We start from the raw sequence: 13,314 nt of genomic DNA on the forward strand, positions 1-13,314 counted from the left end.
AGTAGATAGGTGAAAGCAGGTACAGGATACACACAAAGCATTAAAAAAAGTAATCTCAGTGATATCAGTTCTACATGCCCCCAGTCCAACATGCTGTGGCTTTAGAGAGGGCCATGCCACGCGGGGACCGCTGCTCCTGGGCCACCCTGGCAAAACAAATCTATGCAGGGGACCCCAGGCCACAGCGCCTGTCTCCCACCTTGCTTACCAACCCCCAGTCCCTCTTGACCATTGCTCCCCACTCCTGGATCGCGTACCTGCCTAATTGCCAGGGCAGCCTCGCCACGCTAACCAGCCCTGCCTGACGCAAGGCAGCTGCCTTAGGAGACACCAAGGTGTCTTGCCCGAGCCATCCTGCCCAGCAAAGGGACCGCATCGCAGAGCCCCTTCCAGGAGATGGGCCTCGACAGCACGTCGGAGCGAGACTGGGGAACACAGGGCATCTGGAGCAGCAACATGAGAAAGGACACGGGAGCATGAGTAAGAAGTGGCAGAGCTGCCCAAGGCCCCGAAGGCAAGGAGAAGATGCTAAATTTGATGAGGCTGAGGAAGGGAGCCAAAGGAGGAATAAATAGAGCTAATGAGAAAACAAGGCACGAGCATTCAAAAACCTTTAACACACTGCTAAACAGCAATAAAAAGGCAATTAGAGTTCCAAGATGCGTGGAGGGTAATTGCACACACTATAAATAGGTGGTGGAAGACTGTCCCGCTCAGCAGATTCTGATTCACTTTTGGGGTGACTTCAGCACAGACAGGAATATTCTGGTGTGAGACAGAAGCTGAGAGAAGAGAGTTTAGAGAGAGATGAGATTACAGGAAGACTTTCTATCACACCCATCCTTCTGCACGAAATATGCACCAAGCAGGAGCTTTACAATGGAGGCTTCCGAGGTCTGAGCTTGAGGAACTCCAAACAAAAGTTCAGCAGCAGAGAAGTGAAGTAGCCTTAGAAAGAAACATCCATTTTATACCAGCCAGCAACGTGCATGGCACTGGTGTCTGGGCAGTTCAATGGCTCCCACTGTTGATAGAGAGGCTCCCTAAGCACGCTGCTCTCCAGCACCCACAGAGATCCTGCCCTGCTCAGCCCATAACCCTTCCATGAGCATGTGCACACATGCACCTATAACAGCACTTAACAGCAAGCAAAAAGAGATATTTCAAAGTGGAATTCAAATGCCAAACCCACTTGAGCATGCTCCTCAGGCTGCCACCTGCACGGTCCTTCTGTTTCCTACCTGTGCCTCAGGTGTGCTCGCTCTGCTCCGCAGCGAGGAGCACGACTGCCCCGCAGACACATAACCCTCTCCCCTGGGCATCCCTTCTGGGGATGCCCGTGTCTTGGCCGTACAGGCTAACGGTAGCCAGCGCAAGTAGCTATCTTGCTAATTAAGGAGCAAGCTCTCTGACGGCATCCCCTGCCCAGCCTTCCCTCCCTACGCCAGCTCGGCTGGAGCAAGCACACCGACTGCTGCGAAGTGCTCTCCCTGCACGTGGCTCAGGCCGGGGGGAACATGCTGCGAGGGGTCTTGGGGAATAAGGAACCCTAAGAGCAGATAAAACCCACGAGATCCTGGCTGAAGGTAGGGGAAGGGTCTTTGCAGCATCACGATCAATATCTTTAAGAGCAGAAGGCACCCCTGAAGTCCAGGGAACCCACCAACGAGCAGAAATCGTACCAGGCAATCCCTGGCCGACATAAACCATCACTGCATGATCAACTTGAGTTTTTTGAGGACATCAGTTCTCTCTCGAGACAGCTAGAGGCTAGAGAAGTACCATTCCCCACCATCCGTGCACAGCCCCAGGCCATGTCTGCTGCAAACGGGAGATGGAAAAGGAAAACGCAGCTGCACCTCAGAGCTGTGAGCAAACCTCCTCCCTGCCCCGGCTCCTTCACAGATATCCTTCTGGAGGGGGAAATTTGCAGACTGAAGCATGAGAAAGGGAGGGAGCAAAGCTGTCACTTCCCAGCTCCAAACTCCCTTGGCCAGCCCTGGTGCCCTTCCCAGCTCCCCGCTCCTTCCCACCGCAGAGCGTCGGCATCGATTCACGCTCGGGAGCTGCTCTGCCCTCGTGAATGTCTGAGCACACACAAAGTCTCTGCAGTCCTAACTCCAGCTAGCTCTTGGCTACGCACCAAAAACCAACCCCGTGCAGCTCAGGCAGCTGCACGTCCCCAGATAACAGCAGCAGATGGCTTCTGCCTGGAGCCTCGCTGGCAGAGGGTGGTCTGCGGTGCCGGGGGTGGGAGGCGCAGCGCTGGGTTTCGCAGCATGCACCACTGGCGGGTCACGCAGCCTCGCCCGGGGCTGAAGGAGAGCTGGCTGTGTCCTTCCTTCATCCTTGCATTGTCACCATGCAGGTAGCAAAGCAGCTGGCTCCTGCTGCGTCACCCCATTAGCTTCCTTCCGAGGCAACGATGAGTGTCGTCCCTGGCTGTGAGCAGGGTGGGAGCGGTCTGTTGGGAGGGAGGGGAAACCGAGGGGTGTAGGCAATAAGGGCAAACTTGGCATGTGCAATACGCAAAGCATCTGTGCCCTCTTGCTGAATCAGGGAAGGATATTTGACAGCTTGGAGGAAATTTGCCTCTTGCTTGACGTTCTGCTTGCGTGATGGCCGCATCACCTCCCAGCTGCCTACATCCTCTGCTGCTGAGGTGTGAGAGCAGCTGACCCTCCCCAGAGCACACCAGGCAAAGTGAAACCCCCTTCTTGCAACAGCCAGCCCCTGTCAGCACCAACAGCAGTCCCAACAGATCTTCCGAACAGCTTCACTTAATTGCTCCCCAGTCATCCAATATTTTCTGTGCCTAAAACACAACGCCCGAACCCCCCGTCTCCTTCCCGGCCCCCACCCATCAGACAGGGACATCTGAGGGGAGCGCTGAGTGGCACACAGGCTGCGTATGGCAGGGTGCTCATGGAGGAGCTTCTCCCTTCCACAGCCACCAGCACCAGCCACATGCCAAGGCCAGCTCTTCCCCAAGTGCCATTGCCATATTTTGGTTTATTTGGCCAACTGGCTGGACAGGGCTCCCCCAAATCTCTCCTTGGGATAAGAGTTTGTTTCCAAGCAAAGCACCAGCTGGAAATGAGATGGGTGGTAGAAGGGACAGTGAGGTCATGTACAGAAAAATGCATTCTCTATATAGGAGGAAAAAAATTAAGCTTTTGACCCCAAATCTGCTTCCTTGTTGAACTAACATCATATCTCACTGCAGTGAGCATGGTGCTGTATTCAGGAGCACCAGTTTATGTTCCCTCTGACAGCCAAATATCAAACCCAAGTCCCTTTATCTTACCCGGGTGCCACCAGCCAGGCAGCTTGTCCCCTCCTGTTCCCAGATGGAGCCTGTATGTCAGCTGTGACTCCCAAGGCTCCAAAACAACCCTCATGCACGCACACTCACATCCCTCCCGAAAGAGACAAATACACTGCCCCTCTCCAAGTGTCTCCAAGGAAAGCAAGGAGCTGCTCCCTGTGATACGGCGGTGGGGAACTCTGTGTGTTGGGGGTTCCTTCAAGATCTGCGCACCACATCTCCAGTCCCCAAAGATGAACACTGAAGCACAAGTGTTAAAAAAAAAAATCCTTTGGGTAGGTGCTCAGCACTTGAGTGGTGACGGTCACACAACTGTCCTGAAGCACATGGGTCAACCCATTGAGTTGTATGGCCCAAGTCATCAAGTTGTGTGTCATGGCAGTTTTCCAACCCCACCTTCTGAGATGTCCCCTCACAAGGGTCGTTACATACCTCACACTACTAGAAGTTCAAGCTCCCAACCTTACTGTGAGGTAGACAGACAGGTTTTGAACTATGATAACTACAAACATGGCATTGCTTATCCCAAGCTGAACAAACATTTGCACGACATTTTGACTCAAGTGTTTAAACTCTAGAAAACATCTGACTACCAGCCTGAATCACAGACAAACGATACCAAATATTATCACTAAAAGCACCTTTTCAAACAACAATTTCACATGTTCACATCAAACACTCTGCAACTGCACTTATGTCCGGTTTTAAGAATGATGCCCACCCAATCCAGAAGAAAACCCAGTCAAAGCACCCCAAGTATTGTGTGCCCACAAATAACTTGTTCCACAGCAAGCGCCAGGTTAGGATGCTCCATGTATTTTTTGCAGTACCTCCAAGGTAACGACACAGGGAAACTCCCCAGGAACCCGCCATCTCTTGCATCTTCCCTCTCCCACCCTCATGAAGACACTGCTGGACCCTGCTGCTGGCCCTCAAAGCATGCCCTACAAGGTCAGAAGGGTGGCCTAATTATGACCCACTGGGAGCCAGTGGTGACACTTGCCATGTGGAGCAGCCAAGACAAGGAGACAAGCTCTGCTTGTCCTCCTGTGCCTGCACTACGCTCTCTGAGAACTAGGGAGCGAGGTGTCACCTTCCCTTGCACCTCACCCTGCTCTGTTTCCAGGAAGGCAAGAACTTCGAGGGCGACCCATCTAATGCCACCTCTGACGAGCCACTCATTCTCCTGGGTGACAAACAGAGAGGATCTGCTCACTGCCAGGGGAGGTGCCCTCATCTGCTTTTAAGGGAACTCTACTGGTTTAATTAGTCTTAGTTTTTAAAGATACTAAAATATACATTGTTCTTAGAGATCTCTTTATGGGTGAAACCCTGGCGCTGCTGAAGCCACTGGCTGAATTCACGTCGACACCAACCAAGCAACAGCTTTATTGATTATACTATATTGACCGGTTTTAACATATTAATCAGGTTTACAGAATTAAATAGAAATAGGATGTTTATGTTGTACCCCGCTGGACTAAAGCACTAGCAGCTGCTGTAAGGGGTTTGTATGCATTCACTGCTAGTAGCACTGTTGTGATGGCTGGGCTCTTACTGCTAAACCCTACTAAAAACAAATTAAATACTGCTCCAGCTAACAAAAAATTACACAGGGAAATGACTTGCTGACCGCTTCCCACTTAGGTGAACAGAGACCGAGTGAGTCGTCATTCAGCAGGAGGAATTACAAGTTGTGCAAAAGGCAAAGTGCTTCAGGGCGAGCGTCTAGACTATGGAAAGCAACGCCATAAATAACACCTTTCTGAAACAACAGGCTTTAGCAGGGGTTGGAGCTGCACCATCTGGTGAGTCTTCTCCACTCCTAGTTCACAACATCTCTGGCCCGAGAGGTGCCACCCACAATAACTGAATCACCAGGCTATGGATCAGGGGCTGTGAAGTTTTACAACAGCCAAAGACCAAGCTCACAGCCTATTTAATTACCTGCTTCCCAATCCAATAAGCTGTAAGTGTATAAATAGCCAAAGTATGACAAAAATTTAATATCTGGTAGAATTAAATTAAGATAAGGCACTGGCAAAATAAGTGATTAGCGTTTTAACTGAAAATAACCATTTTCTGCAGACTGCAGACCATTTGAGCTCAACGCTTACATTCTGCACTCCACACTGCTAAGGAACACCACACCTCAGACGTGCCAGACCTCCCTCCCCACAGCAATGCTCTCCAAGCAGCAGGCTCACCTTCACTTCAGGGCTGGCACAGAGCTGACCCCAGAACAGCCCTAGCTGAGAGCCCAGCCACACGCACAGCTCTCATCTGATGGTGGCAGTGAAGGCAGCCACCAACTACTCTTCTAGGCTTCTATGGGCATAGCTCTGATAATCATCTCGCAAGCCCTACTAGATGGTGTTGAGCTCTGCTGCCACTCCAGAGCTGTGCATGGGGCCCAGCTCACGCTTGAGACCTGCCTGGACCTTGCATCTCCTTAAACAGCCCTAGAGAGCAACCAAGGGACAGACAGAAAACAAGCAGAGCATCATCTTTACCTCTCCTCTCCTACAGAGCTGAGAATACCACACCTCCAAGGGCTTCCTGGGGTCAGCAGGGCAGAATCTGACCATAAAATCACAGTTGCTCTGGCAGAAAGCTGCTAAAACAAGTCTCAACACCACTTGAGTCACGGTCTGTCCCAGAAGAACAACATGTTGGTGGTATTAAAAGAGAACTTGTGTAAATATGGCATGAGAGTAACAACCCAACCCATGATAGTGAAGAAATATGTTATTATTTGGAAGGCTGCACTAGCTTTACTACTCCTAACTGTTGTAGCATCTGCATGCATGCCAAAATGGCAGAAATCTGATATTTTAAGATGCATGGTAACCAATTTAACAGAGTTTCTGATGCCTCACACCTGTTCTGCGTTAAGCACAACACTTAAATCAATCACCATTCAGCAAAGCACAAGCTTAAGTGCTTTGCTGAATTTGACAGAGAATTTCACTAATGCACCCGACGTCATCCCACAGGCTTACACAAGGACCCAAATCACAAGCCACTTCTCCCAGGAGTAGCTCCGGTAATCTGTAACTAAGCTGCAACTTTTTTCATCCCACATTTATCCTGCTGGGAACTGATTTACTCTCCCATGTGCCACCTGCCTGCTCCCTCCTTCTGAGGGGAGGAAAAACAGTGATGGCAAACAGGTGATGGCAACCACAACTGCAGTGATGCCTGCCCTAAAGTGTTCTCCACATTTTATCTCCTAATGAGTTCTTCCTGCTGCCCCTTTCCCAACAACTGTTTTCAAGGGGCTGGTGATAATCTGGAGAAGATCTCCCAGTTTATGCTATTTTGAATGAGCAAACACTGATTCCTGGGTTGCACTATGCCTTTTGGCTGCCGTGCTTTGGAGGTATTTAGCAAGAGGTATAATCCACATTCAAGGGTGCTTGATCTGCATCACTACAGAGGCATACGTGCTGCCTAACTTCCCCAGGCCGCCGGCTGAGCTCTCCTCCCAAAGGCTTCAGAGAGTTGGGCTCAAGTGGGGGAGGCACAGGGCATGTATGGTTGTCTCAACTCTACTTCCAACAAGTCAGCGTGAGCTAGAGAAAAGACTAAATACATCCCAGGCAAGCAATTACTAAGCTACGTGTCATCTGCGGTACTAAAACATGTTGTTCTGAGAGCAACAGAGCTGGTAAAGCCGCCTTCCTCCTGAGCTGCATCACGAGGCTGGAGCCTTCGGTGTCCAGCAAGGTGCGAGCTCCGACAGGAGCTTTTCCTCCCCGGCTGCACACTCCGTAGGTCTTTTGCTCAGATTCCCCAGTGTCCAGTAAGGGCTGCCCATACACTGCCACCTTCCTCCCACCTGGGGTAGAAGATAAATACAGATCTCGCTGTTTTCACCAAGCTTTAAGGGACAAGTATCTTGCAGACCTGTCTGCTTGTCAAATGTGCCTGGAATTCAGTAACGGCTTAAAAAGAAATCCAAGCAGGAAGTAAGACAGCACAGGCAGGTATCTAATAAGCCCTTTTTTTTTTTCCTCCTTAGGAAACAATGCTAGTGAGATGCAAATAAAAGAGCTTACAGGTAGACATCACAGATGTGTAGCTACTCAAGTGAAGCCTTACCACATAAACATCAAGATAAACCCGAAGCAGAGGTGTAGGCTTGAACACACTGATCTAAAAAATCATTTTTACTCTGATGTTGAAATTTCTGGGGTGTCAGGACCAGAAAAATACCAGCTCTGAGTGGCATTTGCTTGAATTCATCTTGAAACCTGAAACAGATTCTGTTACTGGTGTAAACAAGCAACACTGTCATGCCTACTTGCCGTATATACCCGGCTATGTCGTCCATTCACACATCTCCACTGCTCCCTTCACTCTCATATACATTACAATTTATCAACCTACATCTAATTATCTTTCTGTTACACCAGTGCCTTAAGTACCCACTTTTCTTTATTCCAAGGTGGTTCACAAGTGCTGTAAAACACCAGGTTGCATCTTCCAGCCCCCCGAGCACTACACACAGGCGTGCTGGTACAGAACCGGTACCCACGGTGCCTGTGGTTACACCGCCGTAACATGCAGCCCCTGGTGCTCAGGGGACCGGCCAGCTCTGATACAGCAGTGCTGCAGGATCAAGGAGGGAGGGCTACACACCTCGAGCAAGGCACTGCGGGGATCTTCAGCCCAGACAAGGACTTCAGTGCTGCGACTGCAACAAAATCAATCGCTTTATTTTCTGAGAAAATTGCAAAGAAGGTGAAGCTACAGAAGCAGCCCAGGTGCTCGGAGCTTGGCAGGGGCTGGATGCAATGCAGCCCATCTCAGGCCCTGTGGTCCTCCCCTGGAGATGCGCTGGCTCTTATCAGGTAACCCATCCAGGCAACTGCTCTGCAGGGCAACGGCCTCACCTGCAAAGCCACAGTTGCCCTGCTTGGGCGTGCTCAGGGGTGGCAGCATCTCCTGTACTACAGGGGAGAGCTGTGGGGGCCAGGTGAAGCCAGACTTCATCCTCCTCCTCCCTCCAGCGTCGGGCAGGACCTGCTGAGTGGGGCTGGGGACAGGTCACGAGCCCTCGCTGCTGCACAGCTCCACCAAAGCACCTCTGCGGTGGCTGCTCGGCACCTCCCTGATGCCAGTGTGGGGTCTGAGCAGCCTCATGTGAAGCCTGGCTGGTCCCCACGCCTCCCATGGGGAGCTGCGGTGTCCCTGCCTCTGCAGAGCCCCAACCGGGCTCCCAGGCATCCTGCCCCATTTCTGATTCCCATTTCTCCCAGGATGAACCCCTTCCCTCGCAAGCGGCAGGCTGCGAGGGTGGAGAGGCAAATGGAACATGGAGAAGGAAGCAGTTTATCCTCCCTCTGCTGATGAGGAAACTGAGGCAACAGCTCCCATCAGAGCAGGACCAAAACCTGGGTTTCTCCCACCTTTCCCCTAAGGAGCAAAATGCATTTGCTCCACCCTGGTGAGTCTTGAAGCATCTGGTATTTCCATCATTACCGAAGGCCCACCAAGGCACAAAGTCCCCACAGAGACCATTCAACCCGGCAGAGCCACCATGACAGAAGCTCAGTGCCCAACAGAGAACGAGTCCCACAACTTCACCCTCTGGTCCCCTCGAGCCAGAGAAGGAAGGGTGGGCTTTCCCAGAGGGAAGCGTGAGGAAAGCAGAGGAGCACACGGAGTCCAGCAACAAACTCTGGGCTCTGGCAGTCCTTTAACTGACTTTAACTGGAGTCTTGGCTAAGGAAAAAGGGCAAGGATTTACTCCCAGGAACCTGCATGACAACTGAATATAGGGATATACAAAAGACAAAAACCCAGAATGAATCCACCTTTAAAAGGGTGAATTCAATTTGACATGTGCTGTCAAGTTAAATTTAGCTTTCCCAGTTCCATCTCACTGCTAAGTTTGAGGGGAGACAGTAAGCCTCGGAGACACACCTATTTTAGCTATTTGTCTAAATAAGCCATACGCATTTCCCTACGTTACTCATCTCACAGATTCTTTCCTCCCAAGATCCCGTGTCACTTCCCCATTCCCTCGCATACTGCTGCCAATTCATCATTTTTCTCATTACTCTTCATTTCTTTGTTTCACCTGCACTTTATGTCCCCACTTTTCTCTTTCCCTCCCTTCTTTCTGTCCCTTCACAGTGCAGTATTTTGATTTCAGGGACTATGAATCGCCCTTCTTCCCAGCCGCCCTTCTCCGGACTGCCAAGACACTGCCTGCTCCTTTGGAAAAACTCCTTTTCAGTCTCAATTCACTTTATGTGAGAAACAGTTGCAGGGCTTGTTTTTTTGTTTTAATTTCTGCAAAGCCAGCAATTTCTTAAATTCCATCATCATTTTCTAACGCAAAGAAGTTGCACAGGAAACAAAAGCCAAGACAACTTCGAAAATCCCCAGTCTGCTAAAAAAGGGTTGTAGGCAAAATTATATATTAAAAATCCTCCAAACCTAGCTGTATCTTCAGCTACGCACTTTGCTCAGCAAACAAAAGCTGATCATTCAACCTTCCAGCCACACCAGATTGTCCTATATTGCCTTTAAACTGCATGCAGTACGGATACACTTTCCTACCTCCGCATGTTGCAATGACTAATAATAGTCCTGTGGTGTAGCAGAACTGAATGTCGTTTGCATCAATACATCCAGGAACCTGCCTGATTTGGAAAGGTCATTTGTGAACACACAATGGTATCAAGGCTAAAACTGCAGTCTAAGAAATTCAACTGAAAATGGGGAAAAAAAAATCAGCCAGCTGTTCCAGAGAGCTACCTCTCATCACAGACCTAACTCCGGCTGCCACAGGGAAAAAGTTGGCTGCATTTAACTGAAAGTTGCCCGTGTCCGCATCCCGGACAAACTTAATTTCTGCCCTGGCCCGTGAGCTCATGCCTCGGCAGAGAAACAAGCTCCAAGACGGCTCCTCGGGATGGAGAGCCCAGATGAAGTGCTCCTGCCCAGCATCTGCCTGGAGCAGCACACAGCCCTGCCGCGGTGACGCACGTGGGGAGGAAGAGTCAGGATTGTGGCAGTGGCTTCATCGCAAAGCTCTGCTGCCACGTTTTGCCAGGAAGCCAGCGTCGGGGAGCTTGCCGTGCATAAACACTTGCAAGAAGTTGAAATGAGACTTGGTAACTCCCCAACTCAGTGCCAGCACTCCCAGTTAAGCAAACTTTGCAGCGAGCATGGAGCTGCCGAGTCCCTTTGTGGGACGCAAAGGCACGCACCGGGTGTTTTCCAGCAATATAACCCATTTCTCTCTTCTCAACAACCTTTCGATGGCCAACATCCCAAACTTCCCGAATCCCGATGTTGCGTAACTAGGAGCAATGTCATATGTCAACACACCAGCTCCGTGCAGGAGGCTTCGCCACGCCCGGGGACAGGGATGCTGCCAGCAAACCCCACCCGTGTGGGCTCAAGGTGCCCTGTGCCGGGATCGCCCTTGGGGTGCCCGGACAGCTGCAGGCCTGGGCAGCGCCTGCATGGGGCTGCTGGGGAGTGGGATGGAGGTGGGGGCAGGCAGGGGTGTGAGCAGGAGGGTGTTCAGGGGAGCATGTAGGGGGGTAGGTAAGCAGGGGCAGAAGGGCAGTCAGGGAGTGGGCTGGGGGCAGGCAGGCAGGAAGGTTGCTGCCGGGGAAAAGAGGGCAGGGCAGGCAGGGGTGGGTGACGGGGGCGCGGGCAGGGTGCGGGCAGGGCAGGCCGGGCCCAGCCGTGCAGGCAGGGCCTGGCAGCCCGAGCGGCGGTACCTTCTGCTGCCGGCGGGCCATGTCGGTGGGCTGCTTGGCGTTGAAGGGGTAGGCGATGCAGCGCATGACGAAGACGTAGAGCTGCAGCTTCCTCTTCCTCTCCTCCTCCTCCCGCTGCAGCCGCTCCAGCTCGTCCTTCTCCTTCTCGCTGGCCACCGAGGGGCTGGGGCTGGCGGGCCGCGCCGCGCCGCCGCCGCGCCCGCCCGGCTGCAGCCCCCCGCCGCTGCCCACCGCCGGCACCGCCGCCGCCGCCTCCCGGGCCCTCGCCGGGGCGGCTGGGCGAGAGCCGCGCCGCGGCGGGCGCCAGCGGCTCCTTCCCGCTCTCCTCCTCCACCAGCTCCTCCGACTCCTCCTCGCTGGACGACGGGTCCAGCATCGCGGCGGCAGCGGCTGGGCTCGGCCGGGGCCGGGCCGGCTCTGGGCTGCGCGGGCTCCGCTCGGCGCGGCTCTGCCCGGCTCCGCTCCGGCTCCGCTCGCCGCCGCGCCCGCGCGCGCCCCCGCGCCGCCCCGCCCTCGCCCCGCCCCGCCCCGCCCCCTGCGCGCGGGCGCTGGCCGCGGTGCTGCACGGCGGGGGGCGAGGCGGAGAGCGCGCGCGAGAGCGGCCGCGCCGCGCATGCCCGGGGGGCGCCATGGTGGGCGCCGAGGGGGGCCGAGGGGCGTCGAGTCGGCGGCCGGGGGCCGAGTGTGCTGCCGGCGGGGCTGCGCTGGGTCCTCGGTGTCCCCACAGACACCGCTGGGTCCTCGGTGTCCCCACGGCCCCACACAGACACCGCTGTGTGCTTGGTGTCCCCACAGGCGCCGTTGTGTCCTCGGTGTCCCCGCAGCCACACAGAGATATCACTGTGCCCGTGGTGGCTCCACAGACACCTCTGTCTCTCAATAGCCCCACAGCCCCACACAGACTGCTGTGTCCTTGCTGTCCCCACAGCCCCACACAGACTGCTGTGTCCTTGCTGTCCCCACGGCCCCACACAGACACCGCTGTGTCCTTGGTGGCCCCACGGCCCCACACAGACACCGCTGTGTCCTTGGTGTCCCCACGGCCCCACACAGACACTGCTGTGTCCTTGGTGTCCCCACGGCTCCACACAGACACTGCTGTGTACTTGGTGTCCCCAACGCCACACAGAGATATCACTGTGCCCGCCGTGTCCCCACAGACACCGCTGTCTCTCAGTGTCCCCACAGCCCCATGAGCCACACGCACCCCTGCAGACCTGAGGCTCTCAGCAAGTTTGCTCTCCACCAAGCAGCTCTTCTTTCACCTCAACGCAGCTAAAATTCTTAATTGAAGAGCAACACTGCTAATAAATATTTCACCCGAGTCACTAATTGTTACATGTGTAGTGATACCGTGGTGTTCTGCTTTGAAGATTACCTGGATCGAGCCAAGGAGTTCAGGAGCAGCTCTGGGGGATGAATCAGTGAAGACATCGTGCGTGTGTGTTCAATATTTTAATTTTCAGTGACTTTCAGATCTGATTGAGACTTCATTTGTGCGTATGGGTGTATTTGTTGTGGATGGGTGTTTTCAAGGTTTGTTTTTTTTCTGCTCAATTAGCAGTGCTTCTTTTGTAAATGTCAAAATACCTGTCTCCTGTTATACATGTTAATAAATGTTTGTTTCACTTTTTGGGAGAATAGGTAAACATCGATTCCTGGTGTTGGGCTGTGAGATTAGCTCCCGGGAGGGGAGGCGGGTGCTGCTTCAGACCACGTGTTCCAGGATTTTCACATCAGCTGGGCTTTCTGAGCTCCTTGCCTGCTTCTAATTAAAAGCTCAGTGTCCAGATGAGTCTGGAAAGACTTGAGGACCCTGCATTTCCAAAAGCCACAAGAAGCAGCTGAAAAATGTGTGCAGAGGGGGAAAAATGGCTTTCCCTGTTTCTGTTGGCCTTACCTGCTGGAGCTGTGCCACTCCGCACACCCCACAGGGCTGCAGGCAGGAACAGCCACACTCGCTGGCCGGGCTCACTGGCACTGCTGCAGGAGCCCCTTCTCCCACGGAGACACTGGCAGCACAAGGAGGGCCAGTGGCCAGCTGCAGCCATGTGGCTATGCATGCTGTGGTGTGTGTCCTGCCCGTGGTGCGGGAAATCCTGGGGATGCTGAGCTCTCTGCAGGGAAGAGCAAAATTCTCAAGTTCTTGCAAGCAAAGTTTTCCCTGTGCTCCCCGTCGGGAATCCTGTTTCAAAAGGCTGGGATTTGGAGCCTCGCACCCCTGACACCGCATGGGAA

At 53.2% G+C, this 13,314-nt stretch overlaps 1 protein-coding gene across 1 annotated transcript in view; it reads right to left on the reverse strand.

Annotated features, from left to right (window-relative positions):
• The window catches only part of CADPS (calcium dependent secretion activator), a 214,160-nt gene extending 202,708 nt beyond the window's left edge, over positions 1–11,452 (reverse strand). The window contains 2 exon segments of the mRNA XM_068408648.1: positions 11,077–11,308; positions 11,310–11,452. Coding sequence (XP_068264749.1) covers positions 11,077–11,308; positions 11,310–11,452 — 375 coding nt within the window.
• Between the last annotated feature and the right edge of the window lie 1,862 nt (positions 11,453–13,314).

Source organism: Nyctibius grandis, chromosome 10 (assembly GCF_013368605.1).
Source record: "Nyctibius grandis isolate bNycGra1 chromosome 10, bNycGra1.pri, whole genome shotgun sequence".
In the NCBI taxonomy this organism is placed as follows: Eukaryota; Metazoa; Chordata; class Aves; order Nyctibiiformes; family Nyctibiidae; genus Nyctibius; species Nyctibius grandis.